The sequence below is a fragment of the Bos indicus genome, chromosome 9, assembly GCF_029378745.1.
Source record: "Bos indicus isolate NIAB-ARS_2022 breed Sahiwal x Tharparkar chromosome 9, NIAB-ARS_B.indTharparkar_mat_pri_1.0, whole genome shotgun sequence".
NCBI classification, from domain to species: domain Eukaryota; kingdom Metazoa; phylum Chordata; class Mammalia; order Artiodactyla; family Bovidae; genus Bos; species Bos indicus.
Window position 1 is genome coordinate 101,664,840 of NC_091768.1, and position 26,957 is coordinate 101,691,796.

General features: G+C 46.4%; 1 protein-coding gene and 1 non-coding gene across 2 annotated transcripts in view; one reads left to right on the forward strand and one right to left on the reverse strand.

Moving 5' to 3' along the window:
- The window catches only part of LOC109563682 (uncharacterized), a 100,257-nt gene that overhangs the window by 12,315 nt on the left and 60,985 nt on the right, over nt 1-26,957 (reverse strand). Inside the window, exons 6-7 of the mRNA XM_070795647.1 lie at nt 3,232-3,315; nt 424-533 (exon numbers count right to left, since the gene is read on the reverse strand). Of these exons, the coding sequence (XP_070651748.1) occupies nt 424-533; nt 3,232-3,315 (194 nt within the window). The remainder of the gene's footprint in view (nt 1-423; nt 534-3,231; nt 3,316-26,957) is intronic.
- On the forward strand, nt 6,920-7,021 carry LOC139185068 (U6 spliceosomal RNA). Its single transcript, XR_011568647.1, has one exon. It is a non-coding gene; the product is annotated as a U6 spliceosomal RNA (small nuclear RNA).

Here is a 26,957-nt window from a genome sequence, read left to right on the forward strand (position 1 = left end):
AGTTTGCAGTCTCGAGGGAAGGGCTCCACAATCCTCTGAGATACCCATCCCTTTCTCTCCTCTCTACCTCCACCTCCTACAGTCTCCACGACCCCAAAGGACAGGGGTTACTTTTGCTTACTTTTCAGATTTACATTATGCTAGTTACTCCACTCCAGTATTCTTGCTGGGAAATCCCATGGACAGAGAAGCCTGGAGGGCTACAGTCCATGGGGCTGCAAGAATCGGACACAACTTAATGACTAAACAACAACAACAGATTCTTATTGATTAGATTTTATGATGCTTCTTTTCCTGGAAAACAGTGTTGGTACCATATTGTGTAGTGACAATCCTTTCATATCTCTGTGAAAACACCATGGATGTGATTGTGCAAAAGGCATCTAAAATAAGCATCCACGTATGGGTTAGAAACAGACTTACCTCCTGGAGAACTCCATGTTGGCGAGCGAAGTGGAATACATCTGATGTAAGCGACTAAGATATCTTTTACTTTGAGAATCCTTCTTATCTGATTTACAGATAATCTTGTCCTGAAAGAAATGTTTTATTTGTATTTTTTGTGTCTTACCTCTGAAGCTAGAATCTAAGGCTGTCAAAGATGGGTCCTCATTCCTCTTCATACTTCTGAGGCCGGGATTCATGTACCACACACAATCAGTGTGCACTGTGCTGCCGGAATAAGGAAGAGCCTTTGCAACCTATTACAAGTTAATCTCTAAAGGGACATTGACTCTAAGTTTAGACGATACATGGCGGCCCACCCTTGGGAACCTCGTCTTGCAGATTAGAAGCATTAAGCTAAAATATCTTCTCAGGAAACATGGTGACCAAGCCTATATGCGAATGGCGGCAGGAAGGAATCACACGTCCCCTCAGGAGGCTGCCCGGGACCAGCAGACGTTTGGCTTTCCCCCTCCCCTTTTAGCATAAAAGAAGCCTGCCTTCTAACTCAAGCAGATGCTTCTCTGGGACACGAGTCCACCATCTTCTCCATTTGGCGCCTTTCCTTGCCCCAACAACTCGTCTCTCAGTTCATGGCCCATGTTGTACGAGCTTGGACTCAGTATTGTTGTTTACTATGCCACGTAAACCTAGCAGCTACTCTCTGAATTTTATATCTACAATGCTTTTGGATCTATGTCAAAATATTCTGGGTATGCTATAAATATTAATACTTAGACTTCCCTGCCCTGGCCTTCTGGTATAAACTAGTTGACAAGATCACGTTAATGCCACTGGACTGCCGAAACATCTCACGAAAAGCAGACTCCCAGGCTAGGACTTGTTCGAACCAAAGCACACGATTTAGCACAGGGTAATTAAGGGTAGTATTAAATGCAGTATTTGAGACAACATTTTAAAAATTCAAAAATAGTGATGTAAATTATATCACCCTAAGTGTAGAAAAGGAGAAATTTAAAAAAACACACACACAGAACAAAACATAGAAATATTCAGAAAGCTAAAGTAATGGGTTGGTCAAAAAGTTCCTTTAGATTTGTCTATAAGATGTTACGGGAAAACCCAAACGAACTTTTTGACCAACCAATAAAATGAACTGAATGCCAAGTGATAGAATATCAGGTTAGAGAAAATCCCAAATGGATGAAAAGAAACCAAGAAACAAGTGAGACCAGGAAGGTGGAGGAAGGGAGGACTCAGAAATCAGGGCTGCTGGGTTGAGCTTTCAGACCCCTAAGGCCTTGGTCGGGACGTGCACGGCTCACTTGGGGCCAAGGAAGGAGCTGAGCCTGTGAGCCATCCCTTAATTTCATGTCCACCAGACCAAGCCAGCACCAGTGGTCACAGGCAGGTGCTCTGATTCAGGATTTCCCATGTTTGTCTAATCCTCAGAATCACAGGGATTCGCTGAGAAGTTTGATAACAGCACAGATTCCTGGGTCCCCCCAGAGACCCACTCAAACCGAGTCTTTGGGGAAGGGCCTAGAACTGCACATTTTACAGGTGCCCCAGGCGACCGCTGTGACCCAACACGCCTGGGGACGGCCACACAGCTGAGGATGACCCAGGAAGAGAAGCCAGAAATAACGGAAGAGTCAGTCTTTCAGACAGTCCCACAGCATCTGCTTACCACTTACCCCTTCGCTTAAGGAATCAGATTTCAAGATAGACTACGTTAGTGATGGGCTTCCCTGGAGGCTCAGACAGTAAAGAATCTGCCCGAAATACAGGAGACCCAGGTTGGATCCCTGGGTCAGGAAGATCCCCTGCAGAAGGGAATGGCTACCCACTCCAGTATTCTTGCCTGGAGAATCCCATGAACAGAGGAGACTGGTGGGCTACAGTCCGTGGAGGAGTCGCAAAGAGCCGGACACGACTGAGCGACTAACACTTTCACTTTCGTATTAGTTACAGGACAAGGTTTGTTTTACAAGTGAAAGGCATTCGTGTGTGTGTGTGTGTGTGTGTGTGTGTGTGTGTGTGTGTTTCCAGTTTACTTGTCCTGTTGGGGTGGTGGCTGTAACCTGGTCCCTAGATTTCTACACATGAATATTCATGGAATTTTACAGTCTGAACAAGTGGCTGAGAAGATCATCTTCTCAAAGTCCCTCATTTGACCGACAGGAGATGCCCCTGTGGCTCGCACATTTCCACGTGTGTGTGCACAGGAGGACCTTACTGCAGGTGTGGGTCTTTGACCCTTTTCTGAGCCTGGGAGGATTCTGGAGCTCCCTCCCTTAAACTTCAGCCTATAAATGAATTAAACAGAGTCCGATGCTGGCTTTCATAACTGACGACAGTAAACCTTTAGCGGAAAGTTTGTGCAGCAAAATCCAGGAGTTTCAAGAATTCACTTGCACCCTAAGAGGCTCAAATGTGGCTCAGGTTATCCTAACGTGGCTTTGACATGCTTTTGGGAGATTGAGCCAGTGTATCTGGCTTTGAGGCTGGTACTTCAGATAATGAAGATAACCCCTTTATCGCAGGGAAGGGAGCCTGTGCTCAGCCCTCAGCCAGGCTTTGTGGCTATTCTCATGGTAAAGAAAAGCATTTGTCTGTGGCTTTTCTTTTCTTCTTCGCCACCACTGGTTCTTCTGAATCTCACTTTGAACCCCTGACACCTTGGGCCTTCTCTCAGGCTGAACGGGTGGAATCCACAAGACGCCCAGGGTGGGAGGAGGAGGGGTAGGGGTTGGGGGGGAAGGTGCAGGGACGGGGGAAGGTGGTCCAGAAGGGACTGAGGGACACACACACACCCCAGCCCACCTGCTCCGGGCCTCGGGGTCGCCGGGCTGCAGTTTCTCGCTGTTCACGCTGTTCCTTCCATTCCATAAGCCGAGAAAGAAGGCCCTTAGGAGGAACGTGAGATATCCTTTAATAAATATTAAAGGATTTAATATTTAACACTCCCGTGTCACAGTTCACCAGCCCTGGGAGCTGAGCGTGGCCCTCCAATTTCTACCACAACTCACAAAGTGGGGGTCTTGCCTCAGCGTTTTGTACCCGGACCGGGGGTGGCACGGGGCAAGTCCCCCTGTTATTTAAGGCTAAGGTTCCAAACGCAGCCCAGTGTGGCTGAGACCCACGTCTCAGTGAGGCTTCTCCCTGGTTTTAAGACGTGCGTGCACATCGTCTCCACTCCAGTACTCTTGCCTGGAAAATCCCATGGACGCAGGAGCCTGGTGGGCTGCAGTCCATGGGGTCGCTAAGAGTCAGACACGACTGAGCAACTTCACTTGCACTTTTCACTTTCATGCACTGGAAAAGAAAATGGCAACCCACTCCAGTGTTGTTGCCTGGAGAATCTCAGGGACGGGGGAGCCTGATGGGCTGCCGTCTGTGGGGTCGCACAGAGTCGGACACGACTGCAGTGACTTGGCAGCACATCGTCCCTGGTTCGATGGTGCCGGGACCTCCGTGTCCGCGTTACGACGGCTCTGCGTCTCATGCAGAACGCCAGCGATGGAGCTGGATCTCGGATTCTCTGGTTAGGTAGGAATGGGGTGCTTCAGATACAGCACAGTGCTGACGACCCCCTCCATATTTTCCTTGGCTCCTCTCACTGCTGGCTCTGCAAGCATTCTGGGCACCAGGTACAGGGTCTTCACGGCCGTCTGCCCGGTGTAGGGTGACGTCACTGCCTGGCCCGGCCGGGGGCGGGGACTCTCCCGGGGGGGGAGGGGTGGGGCCCACTGGGGGCCCATTTTCCTCCTTACTCACAGGGCCCCAGCATTGCACTGAGGTACAAAGCACACGGGTGAAGGCGGCTTCCTGGCACTCAGGATGCCCAGGGGAACCTGGGTGAGTTTGGATGCTCGAATGCCAATCACTGTTCCCAGGACTCGGGACCAGGTCAGCCTGCCCATCCTGCTCGGTCCGGTTCCTCTCACACTGGCCTAAAGTGCTGAAGCCAGATGGGTGCCCTGTCTTCTCCAGCAGACTGTCTTTGCCAGAAAGCGTCTGGTCTCTCCCACTCCAGCAGGCCTACCCTTCCAGTTCTCCAGACAAAAAAGATTCAAAGGTTTTCAAATATTTTATTTCCTTGTTTTAGTCAGAACTTTTGTTATCTTGGAGTTTGTAATCATTCTGAAATACTTCTAGATCTGAGGTCACGGACACACTGTCCCTTTATAACCTGTATTCATTTTCTCTGCTCATTTTGGAAGTTCCGCTGCTCTGAAGTGGTCAAGCTGGAAGTAGACGAAGCACAAGCTGGAATCGAGATTGCCGGGAGAAATATCAATAACCTCAGATATGCAGATGACACCACCCTCATGGCAGAAAGTGAAGAGGAACTAAAAAGCCTCCTGATGAAAGTGAAAGAGGAGAGTGAAAATGTTGGCTTAAAGCTCAACATTCAGAAAACGAAGATCATGGCATCTGGTTCCATCACTTCATGGGAAATAGATGGGGAAACAGTAGAAACAGTGGCTGACTTTATTTTTGGGGGCTCCAAAATCACTGCAGATGGTGATTGCAGCCATGAAATTAAAAGACGCTTACTCCTTGGAAGGAAAGTTACGACCAACCTGGATAGCATATTAAAAAGCAGAGACATTACTTTGCCAACAAAGGTCCATCTAAGTCAAAGATATGGTTTTTCCAGTAGTCATGTATGGATGTGAGAGTTGGACCATAAAGAAAGCTGAGCACTGAAGAACTGATGCTTTTGAACTGTGGTGCTGGAGAAGACTCTTGAGAGTCCCTTGGACTGCAAAGAAATTCAACCAGTCCATCCTAAAGGAAATGAGTCCTGAATATTTATTGGAAGGACTGATGATGAAGCTGAAACTCCAATCCTTTGGCCACCTGATTCGAAGAACTGACTCATTTGAAAAGACCCTGATGCTGGGAAAGATTGAAGGCAGGAAGAGAAGAGGACAACAGAGGATGAGATGGTTGGATGGCATCACCAAAGCAATAGACATAAGTTTTCATAAACTCCGGGAGTTGGTGATGGACAGGGAGGCCTGGTGTGTTGTAGTCCATGGGGTCACAGAGAGTCAGACACTACTGAGCGACTGAACTGAACTGAAATTAACTGAAGTGGTCAAATCAATCACCTCCATTTCTGAACAGTTGTCCTTCTTTACAAGTGTTTCATGCGATTATCCACTTTAATCAGAGCGCCATTCAATCGCCATATCTGCACAAGAGCCTAGTTGGATTTCTTCCAGTCTTCAGCTGCAGAAGACTTGTCTGTCTGCAGTTTGTGTCTCAGACTTTTCTAATTCATAACAAGCTGTCAACCAGCTGATGAAGGGACACTTTCCCACGGGCTCTGCACATCATACACAGAATCACTGGATCATCCTCGAAAATCAATAAAACGCAACTTCTGTTTACCTGTTTTCTGTACTTGGAAACGCACACTGACAGTTGATTATAGTTGAAGTTAGCACTGTAGTTTTGCTTTCGTTCTATCTTCACTAGCCAGGCTAATATACTGAAAGAAAAATAAAAGTAACGCTATCTTGAAATCTATGATACTCCCAGGAGGTAAAGTTGGGAGAAATTTTTCTTTTTAACTCTAAGAGTTCTCATTTTTTTCGGCTGTGAACTCTAAGATTTCTCATTTTTTTCTTTTTTGGCTGCGCTGGGTCTTCATTTTGTGTGGGCTTTCTCTGGTTGCGACGAGAGGGGACCAGTCTTCATTGCAGTGGCTTCTGTGGAGCACAGGCTCTAGGAGCTCCAGCTTCAGGAGTTGTGGCTCTCAGGTGCTAGAGCATGCAGGCTTCAGTAGCTGTGGTGCATGGACTTAGTTGCTCTGTGGCCTGTGGAATCTTCCTGGACCGGGGATCGAACCCATGTCCCCTGCGTTGCCAGGTGAATTTTTATCCACTGCACCACCAGGGAATTTCCCTAAGGTTTTTCTAACTGCTTAGTTTGAAAGAGTTTCAAATTTACACAAACTTACAAGAATTATACAATGAACTCCCATCAGTTCTTCAGCTACTTGTATCAATTACAAACATATTTCTCATTGTGTCACATTAAATGCATGTTTTATGACTCCCTTTCTCTCTTTTTACATGTTTTTATATGTATACATATAATTATGCTAATATTATTATTATTAGTTCACCATTTGAAAGTTAAAAACATAATGACCCTTTACTCATAAATATTTTATCAGTAAAAAAGTCATTTTCTTACACAACATCACTAAAATGACCAGATTTAGGAACTGAATATTGCTATAATGCTATTATCTGATTCTCAGCCTACATATTACCAACTGGTTTCTCTAGAGTGCTATAGTTATAATGTTTTAAGGACATGTTGACATTCAGTCAACTAAGACAAAGGGATGTTATTAACACTCACAACTTGCTTTCAAAAGTGATCTGTGTCATAAAGGGAAAAAAATCTATGTGAGAAACAGATTCTATGGTGAGAAACAGGCTCAATCAACAAGAATTGTCTAAGTATTCAAGAAAATACTGGAAGAATCGCTTTGGCAATATGTATATACTAAAACTGGAACAATGCAGAGAAGGCCAGCGTGGCTCCTGCACGAGACGACGCATAAATTCACGAGATGGTCACTATCCTTTCCAGAAAGGGAAAAAAAGCATGTAAGTGTTATGGACTGGGTTATGTTCCCCCCAGATCCTTGTGTTGAAGCCTTAACCCTCTATGTGACACGTCTGGAGACAGAGCCTTTTAAAAAGGAGGGAAGGTCACCTGAGGATGGGGCCCTGGTCCAAGAAGACTGGTCTCTGGGAAGAGGGAGGGACACCAGGCTGCTCTCACACAAAGGAAGGCCACGTGAGGAGAGCTCTTCGCAAGCCAGGAAGAGATCTCTCACCAGGAACCCAGCCTGCTGGTGCTTGGATCTTGGCCTCCAGCCTCCAGAACTGTGAGAAATGAACTTCTGTTCTTTAAGCTGCTCGACCTGTGGGATTTTGTTACAGCAGCTGTAGCAGAGTAACTCACTGGGTAAAGACAGTGGACTATCCTTCTCATCAGATTCTTAAATTAGATTTGATGGTTGAAGCAAACATGATAACGCTGTCTGCTGTAGTGTTCCATGTGTGCAGAGGAAATACTTAGGACGATTTTATTTTAAAAGCAGAAAGAATTAAAGGACCTAAATGGGAGTAAACACTCAGCGTTTCACTCAGAGTGCTAAGGCGTGGACGAGGCCATGCTGAGTAACTTAAGTGTGCCATAAGATCCAGAACAGCCGCCAATAAAACTACATACAAAGATATGATCAAAATGTTATACATAAATAAAAACGGTATTTTAAAATATGCTGAGATAATCCAAAAGAAATCAAGGAAAGAAAAATAGAGGAATGAGAAACAGAAGAAGCAAAGCAAAAATTGAAATGTAAGCAAATTTTAAAAAACTGAAATCATGCAGAATTTGTTCTCTGATCATGATGGAGTCATTTCTCAAACCCACAAAGGACCAAAACTCAGCCAAGATGAGAAAGATAAGCTTCTTAATCTCAGAACTCTTAAAACCGTGAAAGAAATTGAATTTAGAAATATCCAGTCCCGGATGATTTCACAAGGTAATTTTATCTAACACTTAGTAAGAATTGGACTTCCCTGGTGGCTTAGACGGTAAAGCGTCTGTCTACAATGTGGGAGACCCGGGTTCAATACCTGGATCAGGAAGATCTCCTGGAGAAGGAAATGGCAACCCACTTCAGTATTCCTGCCTGGAAAGTCCCATGGATGGAGGACTACAGTCCATGGGGTCACAAAGAGTTGGACACGACTGACCAACTTCACTTTCTTTCTTTTCTTTCGAAGTAAGAATTAACGCAAAATTTTATACAATCTCTCCAAGAAAATGGATGAGGAAGAAATATTTGCCAACTCATTTTATGAGGCTAGCTAGTACTTACCCTGACAGCAAAGTCCAAAATACGTTCTCCATTCAAAAAAGAAGGGAGTACAGAGTAATCTTTCTCATGAACATATACTCAAAAATTCTCAACAAAATATTAGCAAACCCAATCCAGCCATGTATAAAAAGAAATAAAACACCATGACCAAGTAGAATTTCCAAATATCCAAAGCTAGATCAATATTCAAAAGTCAACCAGTGCAAACCACCATATTAACAGGCTAAGTAATCCATTGGCATAGAAAAATGGTATGGACAAATTCTGTACCCAGTGGCATAAAATCTCCCAGCAAACTGGGCATGGAGAGGCGCCTCCTCTGCCTCATGAAGACCATCTACAAACCCCACAGCCGGTATCACAATTACAGGTTAAAGACTGAATTCTCCTCCTGTAAGACTGGAAGTGAAGCAAGGATGCCTGTGTTTTTAACTTTAAATTCCAATCATTAGCTGTTGGTGTATTGGAAAGTTGATCATCATATATTAACCTTGTAACCAAGAGCCACAGTATAATCATCTAATTCGAGGCATGTGAGGGTTCTTGGGAAGTTCGCCCTCAGAAATGTTTTTGCAAGTATTTCCTCCCAGTCTCTGATTTGTCTCCTCAGTCTTTTGACAGTGTCTCCCGGATTCTTGACCACTGCACCACCTTGGCAGCCTGCAAATGTGAAAAGCAAATGTATGAAACTTCTAGAAGAGGACACAGGAAGAAAGCCAGGTGACCTTGCTTTGGCAAGGAGTTTTTAAGCTACCATGCTAAAAGCAGCGCAGTCCATGAAAGGAAAAAATGATGCACCGGACTTCATTAAAACGAAAAACGTAGGCTCTGAGGGAAACACTGTTGCAACACTGAAGAGACAAGTCAGAGACTCGAGGAAATATCTGCAAAAACATATCTGAAGGGGGACTTCCCTGGCGGCCCAAGGGTTAAGGCTTTGAGTTTCCCACTGCAGGAGGCCCTGGGTTTGATCCCTACTCAGGGAACTAAGATCCCACAAGCTGCAGCCAATAATAATAATAATAGTAATCAAAATCAAATCATTAAAAATATCTTGAGGGTTTGTATTGAAAATACACAAAAGATACTTGAAACTCAACAATCAGAAACCTGTACAATCGAAAAATGGGCCAAAGATCTTAAAAGACTACTGACCAAAGAAGACACACGGAGAAGCATTTGAAAAGATGTTCCACATCGTATGTCATCAGGGAAATGCAGGTTACAAAGAGATACCACTGCACATCTGCTAGAACAGCCAGTGTCTAACCAACAGGGACCTGCTGGACAGCACACGGAACTCCACTCCGTGCTATGTGGCGGATGGGAGGGGAGACTGGGGGAGAACGGATACCCAAACATGGATGGCTGAGTCCGCCTGAAGCTACCACCACGTTGTTAATTGGCTATCAGTTCAGTCGCTCAGTCGTGTCCAACTCTTTGCGACCCCATGGACTATAGCCAGGCCTCCCTGTCCATCACCATCTCCCAGAGCTTACTCAAACTCATGACCATCGAGTTGGTGATGTCATCCAACTGTCTCACAATCTGTCGTCCCCTTCTCCTCCTGCCTTCAATCTTTCCCAGCTGCTGCTGCTGCTGCTAAGCCGCTTCAGTCGTGTCTGACTCCGTGCGATACCATAGACAGCAGCCCACCAGGCTCCCCGTCCCTGGGATTCTCCAGGCAAGAACACTGGAATGGGTTGCCATTTCCTTCTCTAATGCATAAAAGTGAAAAGTGAAAGTGAAGTTGCTCAGTCGTGTCTGACCCTCAACGACCCCATGGACTGCAACCTACCAGACTCCTCCGTCCATGGGATTTTCCAGGCAAGAGCACTGGAGTGGGCTGCCATTGCCTTCTCCGATCTTTCCCAGCATCAGGGTCTTTTCCAATGAGTCAGTTCTTTTCATCAGGTGGCCAAAGTATTGGAGCTTCAGTCTTTCCAATGGATATTCAGGACTGGTTTCCTTTAGGATTGACTGTTAATTGGCTATACTCCAATACGAAATAAAAAGTTTTAGAAGAAGAAAGAATGGCCATTATGCTGACCAGGACCCACTCACTGCTGACAGGAACGCAGGACGGTACAGGCACTTTGGAAGACACTTTGGCAGTTTCTAATAACACCGAACATACTCTGACCGCAAGATTCAGCAATCATGCTCCTTGGTATTTATTCAAGAGAGGTGAATATTAATGTCCCCACAAAGACAGATGTTTATAGCAGCTTTATTCATAATCGCCAAAATTTGGAAGCAATCAAGATGCTCTACAGTAGCTGATGGACAAATAGCAGGGTCCATCCAGACCATGGAATATGGTTCAGCACTAAAAAGAAACGAGACATCAAACCGTGAAAAGACACGGAGGAATCTTACACGCCTATTCCTAAGTGGAAGAGGCCATTCTGGAAAGGCTACGCACTGTACAATTCCAAGGACATTTGGAAAATGTAAAAACCAAGGAGATGATAAAACGGTCATTGCTGCCAGGGGCTGAGGAGTGGGGGCATAAATAGGCTGAGCATAGGATTTTCAGGGCAGTAAAACTAACCATTATGATACTAATGTGGTCGATACACAGCAGCACACATTTGTCAAAATGTATAGAATGTACACCTCTGAGAGCAAACCACAACGCAAACTGCGGGCTAGAGTTAATAAATGTGGTAATTTTATCCTTGCCTTGAAGGGTCTTGGCTTGACTTCTTAACTCTGCCAGGTAGCAATCCAGTAGTTGTTTGTTATCTCAGAGAAGGTCAGTAAATTTGGAGCTCTTTCTTTGCATTCATCACACACTAAAGTCTTCCAAGTGTCTCATTCAAAATGGACCAGTAACCGCTGTGTGGTACAAGAGTGCGTGGCCAGGGCCCATGTTGTGACACGTCATTATAACAACCCTCACACGGTTTATGTTTTATTTTTATTAACTATCAGATCAATAATGTTCTACATATCTTTGCACACTTCTGGATTCCACTCTTTTTGCCTGAGTTTGCCTAGGATGATCCAATGAATTAATTTCACACATGATACTGTATCTGGGTTTCCCAGGTCACTCAGTGGTAAAGAAATTGCCTGCAATGCAGGAGATTCGAGTTTGATCCCTGGGTTGGGAAGATCCCCTGTAGAAAGAAATGGCAACCCGTTCCAGTATTCTTGCCTGGGAAATGCCATGGACAGAGGGGCTTGTCAGTCCACAGCCCATGGGCCGCAGAACGTTGGACACGACTGAGCGACTGAGTACACACACACACACACACACACACACACACGATGCTGGGCCTATAGCTCTGCCCCAGGTTCATTCTCCTTAATTCCTGCCAAAGCTGTCACTACAGCAGCAATTGCATTTTCAATGAGTTTCCATAATTTTTAAGTTATTGACTCTTTGAAAATATGCCTTTATTGTATACACCATGGGTGATATTCAAAAATGTTTTTTAAACGGTGTTGTACAAACAGGCTTCTCTGATGGCTCAGTGGTGAAGAATTCACTGCCAATGCAGGAGACGCGGGTTCAGACCCTGGTCAGTAAAATCTGTCTTAGCGAAGAGATGCGTGCACCCACTTGGGAGGATCCTGAGACAAACCAAATATGGACTGCAAGCCAGGGAAGTTAAAACAACTGACCAAAGAAACCTGGAAGAAATACTCCATGAAAGTAATTCAAACTGCCACGAGGACGCAACTCAGCAACTCTGTCTTTCCCTGAGTCTGCCCGTGTGTCTATCCACACATACTGTACTTTTTTCCTCTTAATGAATACTCGTTTCACTATTTTCTGTCTTTTCTGCAAAGCTGAAGGGCCAGGGCCTTGTCACTGACCACTGGTCGAGCGCTCCGCTCTGAGGCTCTCTCTGCGGCGACCCCAGCTCCCGTCTCTGGCGGGGAAGCCAAGCCCCGCTCCACACCTGCAGGCGGAGGCCCCGGGAGATCAGGAAAACCCTTCGGTCCTGACACAAATGCCAAGGTTAGCGGGCGGCGGGAGCCCTCCGAGGATGGAGGTCAGCCTGTCTCCCGAGAAGAGAGGGTGGTCAAGGATGCCCCTCCAGGGGTCCCGTGTTGCCCAGCAGGCAGGGGGCGGACCCCGAGCAGGACAGCAACCCCCGGAACCACCTGCTGGGAGATGGGTCTGCTGCCTGTGAAGGGACCCGGGGGCACGAGGGGTGGGCTGGGGTTCCGCAGCACCCTGGTGAGGGCCGCAGGCAGGGCTCAGAGCTCCGGAAGGGCAGAGTAAGAGGGGCCCTGCCCGCCCCCGGGCGCTGTGCAGGAAGGTTTGTAGACGCCACGAAATATAAACTAGAAGTCCCCATCTCATACTCACTGTTGACCCAAGTTAACCAGTGACTCTCACGCTGTTTCCTTAAACCATTTTCCCCAGTGGACTCAGCTGGCGCGGCTGTGACCAGGGCCTGGGCCCTTTCAAGCAGTTCCTTCATCAGGCCGAGCAGAGAGCCGGTGCTGGGGCGGCAGGGGTGGGCTGGGCTGGGAGCGATCGCCTGGGGCTCCCTGCTGTTCCGTGTTAACACACCTAGGCGGGATCAAAGCCTGCCTGCCCATCCCGGCCTCTCCACGGGGGAGGGAGAAGTCTAATATCATTACAAGTAAGCTGCAATTTGGCGTCATCGGCAGCTGTGACAGTCGGTTACGGAGGTGGAGGTTTATGGACAGCAGTTTGTAGGTGCTGTGCTCAGCCGTGTCTGATGCTTTGCAACCCCGTGGATGGCAGCCCGCCAGGCTCCTCTGTCCCTGGGATTCTGCAGGCAGGAATACTGGAGTGGGTGGCCATTTCTTCCTCCAAGGGATCTTCCGTTTACTACAAGCCAATTGAGGAAATCGCTGCAACTTTTCTATGGAAAATTTCCAGTCTTTGTCAAGATGTGGTCTCAGACCTGCTTGTTTCAAATGGTCTAGAAATCATTTTGAAGGTAAATGCCATCTCATTTGTCGCCCACATCACATGCAGCCCAGTATGAAATACCTCGTTGAATAGGTAACATGGTCCTATTGATTAACTAAAAGGACAGGGAAAAGGAAATATATATATGTATGTGTGTGTGTGTGTGTGTGTGTAAAAGGGCATCTTACATGTCAGACTCTGTTAGAGGCTTTATTGTAATCATCATCTGCTCCAGTGAATACTCCATAAACGATTATGGACTGTTTGCTGAGACCTGTGCCAGCCACGGTGGGCCCGTTGGAGGGTGTCAGGGACAGGATTCCTGTCCCCAAGAGGTCTGAGTTCCTCAGGAGATACAGATGTCATTAACCAAAGAGCCACAGAAATACATCCGAAACTGCAGCTGGGTGAGGGCTCCTGAGGATGGGGACCCCAAAGCTGAGAGCCTCGGAGAGAAAGAGGGTGGGATAGGGGGAAGGGAGGAGGGCCAGGAAGGAGGGCAGGAGGAGGGTCAGGGAGGAGGGCCAGGGAGGAGGGAGCAGGAGGGAAAAGTGTGTAGGAGGCCCCGGTGAAGACCCCCTTCATCCACTTCGGGACCCAAAGGCCAGTGAGATGGGAGTTGAGGACACAGGGTCCCTCGAGACTGGGGCTTTCATCTTTATCTTAGGAGCCCTGGGTTGACACTGAAGTATTTTGAGGGGGAGGCTGACAGGATGCTAGGGGTCCCTTTGAAGTCACTCTGCTAATGAGCATGGGTGTAACAAAGAGCAGAGTGGACACAGAGGCTGCTGGTCCAGGCGCAGACGGCGTGGCCGCGCCCAGCGTGGGAGGGTGCAGGGATGGACAGCAGGCCTGGCCTCGGCCGCCTGGAGTCTGGGGTGTTCGTCACAAGGGTGGGGGATCTGGCGGGGGGAAGGAAGAGAGTGTTGGGGGGACAGTGCCCGGGGTTCTGGCCTCTAAACTGTCCCTGGGTGTGGCCACACTGAACGCTCAGGAGGACCTCGTGGATCACCCTCTGGTCACAGTGAGTGACCGAGAGTGTAGCTTCTGGTGCTCCCAACCAGTGGGGCGCTTTCCCACCCCAGAACCTCCCTGAAACCCCACTGAACCACCCACCAGACTAGCCCTCCACGCTCCTTGAAATACGCCCACAGGCACCAGGGCCGGTTAAGCAGGACGGCAGGACCTTCTGGTGTGACCGCGTGGCTCCATCCATCACCAAAGTGATGGTCATCTGGGGTCCACTGTGTTAGTTCCCTTCCAACGCCAAGTATAGCTATAATTAGAGTTATATAATTTAATGAACTATTTACATACTCTGGAAAAGTATAACTGGAAGGGGTGGGACCACCGTGCCAACTGCTTTGGGAAGACACATACAGGTAAGTCACCAAAGACCACCAAAGGACTGGGTCAAGGGAGAAAACGAGAAGGGTCTGAAAAGGATTCTGCATTTAGATCTGGTGCCAGGAGTGTTTAACTAATCGTGTAACCAGAAATCTGAAACCTGAATAGTGCCTTTAAGTTGCTGGTGATGCAAGAAAAGCCACAGGAAACTAATTGGCAAACCCAAATTCAAAGGAAAGGCCTTGACCCCGGCAAAAAGTTTCTGAATGAATCTATGAGTGTATCTTTCACTTTAAATGTATTTACATTAAATGAGTCAAGAATAAACCAGCTTTTAATCTTAACTCAATACCTACCAATCCAGATGGTTCTATCAATTATTATATTCACACCATGACTCTCTAGGGCCTTTCTACTTAATCAACTGAAATTGATGATGGTGGTTTAGTGACTAAGTTGTGTCTGACTCTTGCGACCCCATGGACTATAGCCCGCCAGGCTCCTCTGACCCTGGGATTTCCCAGGTAAGAATACTGGAGTGGGTTGCCATGCCCTCCTCCAGGGAATCTTCCTGAGCCAGGAATCGAACCTGGGTCTCCTGCATTGCAGGCAGATTCTTTACTGACTGAGCTATGAGGGAAGTCTAAAATTGATAAGTGCTATTTAAAATGTGAGCTCCACATCCAGAAGTAACCAGGGAGAATTCAGTCTACGGGCACAGTCTACAGTGCCATCACAGGAACCAATCAGACAAAAAAGAAAACACAGACAAAGTCCAAATGTCTTTGAAAGTGGAGTCTGTGAAAAAGATGGTGTTCCAAACAAGTTGGGAGAGAATGGACTTAATAACCAATGGCTTATAACAGATGGATTTAAGGCAAATGGCAAGTTCAGTTCAGTTCAGTTCAGTCCCTCAGTTGTGTCCAACTCTTTGCGACCCCATGAACCGCAGCAGGCCAGGCCTCCCTGTCCATCACCAACTCCCAGAGTTTACCCAAACTCATGTCCATCGAGGTGGTAATTCCATCCAGCCATCTCATCCTTTGTCATCCCCTTCTCCTCCTGCCCTCAATCCCTCCCAGCATCAGGGTCTTTTCCAATGAATCGGCTCTTCACATCAGGTGGCCAAAGTATTGGAGTTTCAGCTTCAACATCAGTCCTTCCAATGAACACCCAGGACTGATCTCCTTTAGAATGGACTGGTTGGATCTCCTTGCAGTCCAAGGGACTCTCAAGAGTCTTCTCCAACACCACAGTTCAAAATCATTAATTCTTTGGCACTTAGCTTTCTTCACAGTCCAACTCTCACATCCATACAAGACTACTGGAAAAACCATAGCCTTGACTAGACAGACATTTGTTGGCAAAGTACTGTCTCTGCTTTTTAATATGCTGTCTAGGTTGGTCATAACCTTCCTTCCAAGGAGTAAGCATCTTTTAATTTCATGGCTGCAATCACAATCTGCAGTGATTTTGGAGCCCAAAAAAGATAAAGTCTGACACTGTTTCCACCATTTCCCCATCTATTTCCCATGAAGTAAACTGTATGAAAAGGCAAATGGCTAAATATTTTGTAAATATAATGTCAGCTGTCTGCTTCAATCAGATAAACATAGAACATGGAATCATAAAAGCGCTACACAGTATGGATCACGGTTTATCGTGGCTTTCCAGCGGGCACATGGTAGAACTCTTGGGGAGGTGGGTGGCCCCCGGCACCTGTATGTCTTCAACCTCCTCAGAGGGCTCCACCCTTCAGCCAATGTACAAAACCACAACACAGGTCAGTGTTTATAGAAGATTTGCTTTGGGAAGACGTACCACCACAAAGGAGAAGACTGAAACTTTTAAATCACCTAATAATGAAAACTGTCTTTGCTTCCACAAATTTAAAATATAGAAGTATCTGGGATTCCCCTGGGGGTCCAGTGGCTAAGACTCCGCACCCCCAGCGCAGGGGCCCGGGTTTGATCCAATGAACTAGATTCCACATGCCGTAACTAAAGATGCCGCATGCCACGGCTAAGACCTAGAGCAGTCAAACATCTAAATTAACTAATTTTTTAAAATATATGCACATTAAAAGGGAACTGACACTCTGCGTGTATAATACTGATGCAAAGAACTGACTCATTGGAAAAGACCCGGATGCTGGGAAAGACTGAGGGCAGGAGAAGGGGACGACAGAGGATGAGATGGCTGCATGGCATCACCAACCTGATGGACGTGGGTTTGGGTGGGCTCCGGGAGTTGGTGATGGACAGGGAGGCCTGGCGTGCTGTGGCTCATGGAGTCACAAGGAGTCGGACACGACTGAGCAACTGAACTGAACAGAAAGTGATCTACAGAACACATGTCAATGAAGCAATAGAAGTGGGTTCTACTTCACCGGGAATAAAAGGAATGCAAAACTAACCTTTTTCACTTGAAACACTGATAAAATGCACTTTTTAATTGAAATGCGTCCATGTTGGCCAACATGTGAAGACTGATGCTCTCTGAGTGGAAGCCAGTGGAGACGTGGAGAGCTTGCAGACATATCCTGCACCTGACCTCAGCAACTCCACTTCTGAGTCTTCATCTCACAATGCTCCCCCGTGACTGCTGCGACAAAGCGCCTCTCCCCCTCCAAGGCTCAGTGCCCCTTTCGGGAGCACCCCCGGCAGGATGCCCAGCAGCCTCTGCACGCCGCCCCTGTCGCTTCTGCATTTGGGACTGTTTATTTGCTGGTGTCCTCTTGCAGACAGTAGGCACCTAGCACATAGCCACGATGGATTTTGTCTTTATGTCTCCAGCCCAGGGCACGATTCTTGGCTTTCAGCAAGTGCTCACCACATATCTAATGAATCAAAGACTGCAGACCTGCTGTGATAAATACTATAATCGTGATTCCACCAGCTGTCCACAGAAGGGGAGAGTGGGTGGCTGTGAGCAGAGCCCAGCAGTCCTGGGTGCTGCTTCTTGGGTCCCATAGGGTGACACACACGTACGGTCCAGTGTTGACCTGCAGAACCTTCCCTGTGCCTTGTCCTTTCTTGGAAGCACAGATGGCTTTAATGATTTACGGTAAATAAAAAGGAAGCTTGAGTCTATGATTGAAAAGTGAAAATAATTACAAGCATGTTGTTGTTCAGCTGCTCAGTCTTGTCCAACTCTGTGATCCCATGGACGGCAACACACCAGGCTTCCTTGTCATTCACCTTCCCCTGAAGCTTGCTCAAACTCATGGCCATTGAGTCGGTCATCTCATCCTCTGTTGTCCCCTTCTCCTCCTGCCTTCAATCCTTCCCAGCATCAAGGTCTTTTCCAATGAGTTGGCTCTTCGCATCAGGTGGCCAAAGTAGTGGAGTTTCAGCTTCAGCATCAGCCCTTCCAAAGAATATTTAGTACTGATTTCCTTTGGGATTGATTGGTTTGACCTCCTTGCAGTCCAAAGGACTCTCAAGAGTCTTCTCCAATACCACAGTTCAAAAGCATCAATTCTTTGACACTCAGCCTTCTTTATGGTCCAACTCTCACATCCACACATGACTACTGGAAAAACCATAGCTTCGAGTATGCGGATCTTTGTCAGCAAAGTAGTATCTCTGCTTTTTAGCATGCTGTCTAGGTTGGTCAGCTTCTCTTCCAAAGAGCAAGTGTCTTTTAAATGGCTGCTATCACCATCTTCAGTGATTTTGGAGCCCAAGAAAGTGAAGTCTGTCCCTGTTTCCATTGACCATCTATTTGCTGTGAAGTGATGGGATTAGATGCCACGATCTTAGTTTTTTGAATGTTAATTATAAGTGTATTTATACAGAAAATACAAGCTTCCAAGAGATTAACATTAATTAACTGCTGTCAAAATAAAGATTTAAGGAGACCAAAAATAAAATTGCTTAATGAAAAGTGAAGTGAAAATGAAAGTCGCTCAGTCATGTCTGTCTCTTTGCGACCCCATGGACTATACAGTCCCTGGAATTCTCCAGGCCAGAATACTGGAGTGGGTAGCCTTTCCCTTCTCCAGGGGATTGAACCCAGGTCTCCCACATTGTAGGTGGATTCTTTACCAGCTGAGCCACCAGGGAAGCCCAAGAATACTAGAGTGGGGAGCCAACCCCTTCTCCAGGGGATCTTCCCGACCAGGAACTATACCGGGGTCTCCTGCATTGCATGTGGATTCGTTACCAACTAAGCCATCGGGGAAGCCCTGTGAGTAGGACGCCAAAACAACAAAGAGGGAGGTGTACAAACCAAGAAAATTAACGAAGGAACGCGAGAAGCAAGCGGCCAGAAGTGTCTCACAGACGGGGTTTGGATCCAAGGGGCGGACAGTGCAGTAGCCACCAGCCGCCTGGGACTGCCGAGCACTTGAGATGTGGCTGCTCAACCGTGGGATTAAATTGTTAATGTTACTGGAGCTCCAATCCTTTAGCCACCTAATGAGAAGAGCCGACTCATCGGAGAAGACCCTGATGCTGGGAAAGACTGAAGGGAGGAGAAGCAGGTGACAGAGGATGAGATGGTTGGAGGGCATCACCAGTCCAACGGATATGAATTTGAGCAAGCTCCGGGAGATGGTGAGGGACAGGGAAGCCTGGCGGGCTGCAGTCCATGGGGTCACAAAAGAATCAGACATGACTTAGCGACTAAACAACAACAATTGTATTAAATTGAAATGTAAACAGTCACAGGTGATTAGTGGCTACAGAATTGGACAGAAAAGGTTGAGACCACATGCCTTGTTTCCCCCAAGAGTGGGAATGGAGTCCCAGGAAATTCAAGGATTGGTCTGAAGGCTTACAACCAGACACTGAGTACTTCAGTGATGGAAATGGGAGGATCTGTGGGTTGGTTTCTAGGTTAATTTCCACCCTACAAAAAGCGTGTAAGTATTTATGTTCCTTTTAATAGTTTTGAAGGAAAAGTAACAGACTGTGAGATTCTTTGTTTTCTTTAAATATTATGCTGGCTTGGAAGCAGTCATTATAAAATGGCCCTAATTCTTATTTTAGAATTGAACATCAGAGAGTTTAGATCTGATCCATTTTGCGTACCTTTCTTTAAACAGAGAGTTAAGATCATTGTTAAATTGTTAAATGATGTTAACAAATGATGTTAACATCATGTAACATTGTTAAATGATGCAACGAAGGAAGTTACATCTGGAAATCACAAAACTGCCAAATATGAGGTCTGTTATGCAATTTTTAAAGAATCCTTTTTACTTTTCTCATGTGCATGGTTCAAACTTCAGACTCAAGCCCCACAATCCAGCGAGGTCTCCTGAAGATCCGCTCTACGGGATTCACACACACACACACACACACACACGCACACACACACTCTCCAGGACATCTCATGCTAAACTGTGTAAAACCGACAGAACAGCTAAAATCCTGAAATCCTTTGCTTAAACACAGAGAGGAATCCTGAAAACAAAACGGAAAGGAAAAGCATCCAGTGGAAGTTAAAACTGAGACATGAAAATCAGAGGAAAACGCAGTGCGAAAATTCCTATTCACTTTCTTTGCGTTTCTCCTTTAAGGACAACAGCCTGAGTAAGCCCAGGGGGGCAAAATGGGGGGGCGCGGTGATGGCTTGTGCCCTTTACCCTTCAACTTGAATCCAGAGAGCGCTCTGCATGCTTGTGGGTGTGTGTAGGCAGAGCATCACCCCTTACTACACACCTTCAGCCAAAATCCACACTCCTCATCCGCTCCCTACAGATGCTGTCTCTGAAATGAAGGCCCCTGGGCTCTGGGATTAAGAGGCTGAGAACCGCACAGCCCTGCAGTGCGGGGAGGAAGCGGATCCGTCCTTGTAAAGTCAGCCGATGGTGGCTCTCAGCATACCTGGGACACCAATTCGAAAAGGAAAAAGGAAGTGGTCAAAGTCATGCTTTTTTGTGAACTTCAAAGGTTCTCTCTCCCTCCCCCATCTTTCCATTTTACTGTCTGGTGAGCTGACTGTCTGCAGCTGTCGGCAGAGGCTGTGTCCCCCGGCGTCAAACCTGCCTCCTCACGCCCATAAAACTGCAGCAGGGGACCCGGCAGCAGGTGTGGGAGGCAGGGGCCAGGATGCCCTCACGGTTTCCCTGGAGCCGCCTGCTGTGCCGCGGAGACCCGCCTCTCAGCTCACCCCAGCCAGGCTTGCAGCTCCTCAGAACGACCCCCCCAGATTTCCGTGCTCTGTGTGCTGGGGGTGTGCGGAAACCAGTCTCATATCCCTCTTTCCTAGATCCTCATGTCCCTACGCCTGCCCGGCAGAACATTTTAGTGCAACTCACATTCACCAAAACCCAGGCCACTCGGGGAGATGGTGAAGGACAGGGAGGCCTGGCGGGCCGCGGTCTATGCGGCTGGAGTCGGACACGACTGAGCGACCGGATGACAACAGGCCACTGACGGGGGAAGCAGACAGAAGCCAAGTCAACGCCGACATTTATAACCCACGTTAAAAAAATGTCTTAAACAGCATCAGGTACCATCACAGATGCTTCTGAAATCACAGAACCAGGCTCTGGTTCTTCTTCAAACTGGGAGAGATGAATAAACACCGCATTTTTTTGGAGATGTCAGGACTTCAGTAGTAAGGATGTAATAGCTTGCCCTCTTCCTCTTCTTTTAGTGATGGGAAATGAATTATTGCAGGTGACATATTAGTCAGTTGTACTCTAACTTTGCAGAGCACTAGGTCATTATGTCGTACGGCTTTAGTGCCAATGTTTTGGGGGGATAAAGGGGATGAACAGAAAATCAATTTATTTAAAGCCACTTTAAATTGTTCATATTGTTTTTATTTGGCAGATTGAAAAATGCATGCTTTTCTAAACAAAGGGAAACGTCATTGCGGCATTTTTGCAAGAAGAGAAAAAAATAATGGGAAGGGGAAGGACCATCTTGGAGGCAAGCACAGGAGCCTTAGCATTTACTGAGCTCCCAGCGTGTGTCGAGTCGTGAGCACTTCATCACCTTCAGGGGAGGAGGCCAGGGGAGGGATGAAGGGGAAAGAAGTATGAAAGAAATATGAGAGAGAAAGAGTCCTGGTTTTGCCCTCAAGGACGCTACTTTATAATCAAGGAGACCCAACAAATAAACGCAAAATGAGCTTAGACACATTGTAAAAACAGCATTTGAGAATTTATCTCATCCCTTTAAATTTTCAGTCTCTAATAGTGTGTTTGCCCTATACATAAATATTGCTCATGAGGTAATAGTTTTGGTAAATTGTTTTTGTTGGTTTCCATACTTTAAATTCTACAGAAAACGGAGGGTTGGGACGGAGTGACATAAGGAAATATTCCAATTAAGGCTGATGGAAGAAAATCCAGCTCTCAGAATTGAAGCCATCCTTTCAATACTATAGGTTTTGATGGAAATAAGAATGTTATCGTATGGTAAGTATTTTCTAAAAACCTACTGTATATCGGGCATTGGGTTAGGATCTTAGCATAGAAGGGTAAGCATAATAGAGTTTGTGGTTTAAACAGAAGAACGCAAGATTATAAAGAAGGCAGCGTTGGTACTTACAGATTCCAAAAGATGCAGGACACATTTCAATTCATTTTTCTACAATTTAAGCTCAGAAAGGAGAATGTCAAGTTACCGTCCTAGATGAGACGTCTGCCAACTATAGCCTTCGAGCCAACGTTGTGGTTTTCAGGTTTTTAAAGGGTTTTTGAAAGAAAGAAAAAGAGAAAGAAAGGAAAGAAGAAAGGAAAGAATACACCACAGAGACGACGGTGGCCTGCAGAGTCTTAGACGACGACCACCACCCCCTTCTAGGAAACGGCGTCTTCGCTCATAAGAACATGAAGAGCATAGGCCTTGCTTCTCCAGCGTTTCATCTTCCTGTTCTTGGAGTTCTCAGGGCCTCAGATACTTGAGGGCTAATTCAGATTAATTCTAAATTTATCTGAATTTCTGGTTTAGCATTGACTATGTCGATTTTACTTAATGAAGGTATCAGTGTGTTAGTTTTTTTTTTTTTCGTTGGAGGACAATTGCCTTACAATATTATGTTAATTTCCGCCATATATCAGCATGAATCAGCCAAAGGTATACTCCTGTCTCCCCCCTGTTAAACCTCTCTCACTATGTTAAACAGTCTAACAATATGCAAACGCTGTTGATCCCTAAACAGTCTTTCTGGCCACTTCACCACAGCACCTCTTATAACCCAGACATTTTGCCTGCTTAAAATAAACACATGTATTGGATAATCTGCATTTTTAAGAACCATAATTTCTATCTAGTTGCACTTAAACCACAAAAATTGTTTCATCTGGGGACAAATTACTTTTTAGGGATAATCGAAAACAAGTCTTCATTTAATCACCAAGTTATGTCCCTGCTCTCAATTAAAATACATGGTCTAAGCAAAATTTCAGACTACGCCAATTTCTCCAAGGAGTAAACACTGAGGTCGTTGGGATTTTCATGGGCACATTTACATGCTGCCCTTGTCATCACTTTTTTTGAGTTGGTAAACTACTCATATGGTGAAGTCAGGGTTTTTAGAATTTTTATGTAGGCATTTTATATTACCTTCACGTATACTTGGGAGTGAATGGGAATTTGTACATTTTGAGAAATTAAGGCAAAACACATCAGCCTGTATTTATTTATGGTAGATATGTAGAGTATCTACCCAAAAAAAGCACATCAAATAAAAAGAACATCTATTTGGAATTTGCATCATTTTATGGATGACACATTTGCTCAATATAAACAACAAAACATGTTTTCCTGGAAGCAGGCAGAATAAAAGTTTGATCCTTGATCTTAATAGAGGATATGGTTCGTTCCTAAACCCAATGACTCCATTTGGCTGATGCCCATTTGAGGTCATTAATGCCATTTGTACCAGCCAGAGCTGCAGCCACATTTCACAGCTGGCCGGACCCAACAGGGACAAGCCCTGAGTTATAGATGACAACCTACCTGGGGACAAGCAGGGCCTGATTAAGTACGAGTTGCCTGCCACAGTCAGGCAACTGCATGTAAAATTCCCAGCTGAAGCTATAAACTAAAGACAACAAGAAGTTGTTTCAAAATTTGCATTAAGGCAAGGCATCCCACCAGCTACAGCTATACACCTTCCTAGATTTTATTGCTCAGTCTCTTTGAACAGAATGCAATCAGGCACATTTTTCTGTGGCCCAGAGAATTCTACCAATTTGAAAGTTTGGGGGAGAAATGCTACACAGTAGACACAAGTAATTATTTACCAAAGATTATTGGAGTTGATTTGAGGACAGAAGAGGGTTACAGACTCCCTTAAATGTTCCAGAAAAGTGGGGAAAAGAAATATCGACAAGCATGAATATATCAAGCAGATGCCATGTGTATCTGATTGGCAAGCGGCTAACTCCCCTCAGCAGGGAACAAGACACCCCTCCAAGGAAGGAGAACAGTGTGGGGACCCTGAAATCCAGCATCACGTTTGACTGACAGCACCCATCTACAGCTCATCAACCAAACCTTTCTGTCCCAGATCTTCATGGAAAAGAGTATAACTGTGTATTGGATCCATGTGATATAGAACCATTTCTTAAATCTATAAAATGATTAGAGAAAGCGGCTGCGGCGTGACCTGAATACTGAATTTATTCTGAATAATGGTAAACTAAGCAGAGACACTTTTCTGGTGGTTCAGATGGTAAAGAATCTACCTGCAATGCAGGAGACCTGGTTTTGATCCCTGGGTTGGAAAGATCCCCTGGAGAAGAAATGGCAACCCACTCCAGTATTCTTGCCTGGAGAATTCCATGGACAGAGGAACCTGGCGGGCTACAGTTCAGGGGGTTGCAAAGTCGGACACACCTGGGCAGCTCACACTTTCACTTTCTTTGCAGAGTGTAATGTTCCCTCTCCATTATTTTCAATTCTTTACTTCCCATTTTAATCAAGGCTATTTTTTAAATTGAACTCAGTCGGAGAGATAAAAAGAACATACATTCCATGAGTAGTAAGTTTGTGAGAGGAAGTTTGTATGATTAAATTTGTTTGATTGAACTCTTTAATTACTGAAGAGGGTTGGAATTACTGTTCTTATTTTAAAGACAGGAACACAGAGACAGGGCAAGCAGAAGGGTTATCGCCTGCAACAGGCAGTTGGAAGAACCAGCTCAAAGTCCACATCTGGCTAACTCAGAATAGTTAACAATAGTTAACAATAGTGCGTGTCACAGCTTACAGTGTTTTCCAACAAAGCTAAAAAGCTAAAGTGCTCTGAGGCATTATTGAGGAAATCTTATGTGTAGGTAGTAAAGGAGCTTTAAAAGAAGATATTTTTCTGGTTGAATAGAATCAGTCAGTTGAAGGTTCCCAATAGTGGGAATTGTGTGCCGAGAGGCTTCCCTTGTGGCTCAGCTGGTAAAGGATCTGCCTGCAATGCAGGAGACCTGGGTTTGATCCCTGGGTTGGGAAGATCCCTTGGAGAAGGAAAGGCTACTCACTCCAGTATTCTGACCAGGAGAATTCCATGGACTATGGGGTCGCAAAGAGTCGGACACGACTGAGCGACTTTCACTTTCAGTATAGCCTCACCCTGAACTGAAGCCATGAATCTTCAGGTCCCACGGTTAGGGCCCCATGATGTCATCAAAACTGCTGACAACTTCTAAGACAGGGCCACAGATTCTATCACAGGTCACCCTCATAACCCAGCATGGTGGGGTAGGACGCATTCATTCATTCATTCCTCATCTTTTCACGTTTGTTATGTCCCACTCATTCTGTGCCTGCAACTGTATTAGAACTTAGATACACAGAGATTTTTTTAAAAGATCTAGTTCTGGCCCCAAACACTCACAGTCTCACACACATTGAAAGAGGAAACAAGATGACTGAAAACACTCCAAATTGAACATAATCTAATAATAATTAGTGTTTTCAAAGGGAAATACGCATGCACGTGTGCCCAGTCGTGTCCAGCTCTTTGCAACCTTCTTGTCTGCAACCCGCCAGGCTCCTCTGTCCATGGGATTCTCCAGGCAAGCATACTGGAGTGGGTTGCCATTTCCTTCTCCAGGGGAATCTTTCTAACCCAGGGATCGAACCAGAATCTCCTGCGTCTCCTGCATTGGGAAGCAAATTCTTTACCGCTGAGCCACTGGGGAAGCCCCAAAGGAAAATAAAGCACCTTGAAAACAGGCCACCAGTGATGGGACATGATCATCACTATTTATTTTTCTCTTCATTGTATATATTTCTTATTCTTTCCTTTTTTTTTTTTTTTTGGCCAAGCCGTGCAGTATGTGGGATCCTCTGACCAGGGATCAAACCTAAGCCCCCTGGGACTGCTCTGGTTTGTCTGGTGGTAAAGAATCCGCCTGCCAAGGCAGGGGGCATGGATTCCAGTCCTGGCCTGGCCACAAGTACTGAAGCCGGGGCTCTAGAGGCCGTGCTCAGTAACTAAGACCCAGCACAACCAAAAAACCCCTAAAAAACCTGAGCTCCCTGCCCTGGAAGTGCAGAGTCCCAGCCACTGCCCACCAAGGAAGCCCTGTGCTCCTTCCACTTTAAAAGCCAGCACTTCGGTCTCATAGAGGATCTACTATCGCTTATGAAAGAACATAAAGGAGGATCTTTTGCCTCAAGTCAAATGTGTTCTTTACACCAAAGGGAGAAGAGATCTCCTGAAATGGAATTTTGCACCAAAAGAAAGAGTTTTCAGAAAAGGAAGGTGATTCTACAGACTGTCCTGGAGCACTGAGCATCCTCACCAACACCCTTTTCCGAGGTGCCAAGGGTCCCTGGGGATCAGAGGCTGGGCCTGCCTCTTTCTGGGGCTGCGGGGGCTTCCCCGTCTCAGTCTGTCCGAGTCCGGCTCAGGGCCCTTTGTCAGGTGACCGAGAGGAGCAGGCTGGGCCGGGAGGAAGCACTCTCACTCTCGGGGCTGATCGACCTTGAGGATGGAGCCAGAAGTGATGGCCTCAACCACCCCATCTCGAACCCGGTGAGAACGTGACACGTCGTGGGAGGGGGACCCCGGTGAAGGAGCCTCTGTCCCTGAGAGGTTTAAACCTGGGGGCGGATGTTGAGGCGTTTGATGTGAAGGGCACGCCTGTGGGTGGACGGAAGAGGCTGAGGGTAAAGCAGTGTGGCCTGACCGGACGAGGCCTGGGTGCATGGGGACCCTCCCCTGGGTGACTCCCGGCTGCCAGGCTGAGTGGGCCCCCGAGCTGCACAGGGCCAGCCCTGGGGAGGTGCTGAAGCAGGACTGACCACCCCATCTCGGCACCGACAATCTGCTCTGCAGATTAAACTAGAGAGGAGAGCGGGGGTCACCAGTGGGATCCGCCAGGGAGGGCGTGCGGGGAGATGAGGCATGAGCTGGGCCAGGAAGAAGTCTGGAAGGGTGGAGGGGGGCACCTGGCCAAAACAGGGAAGC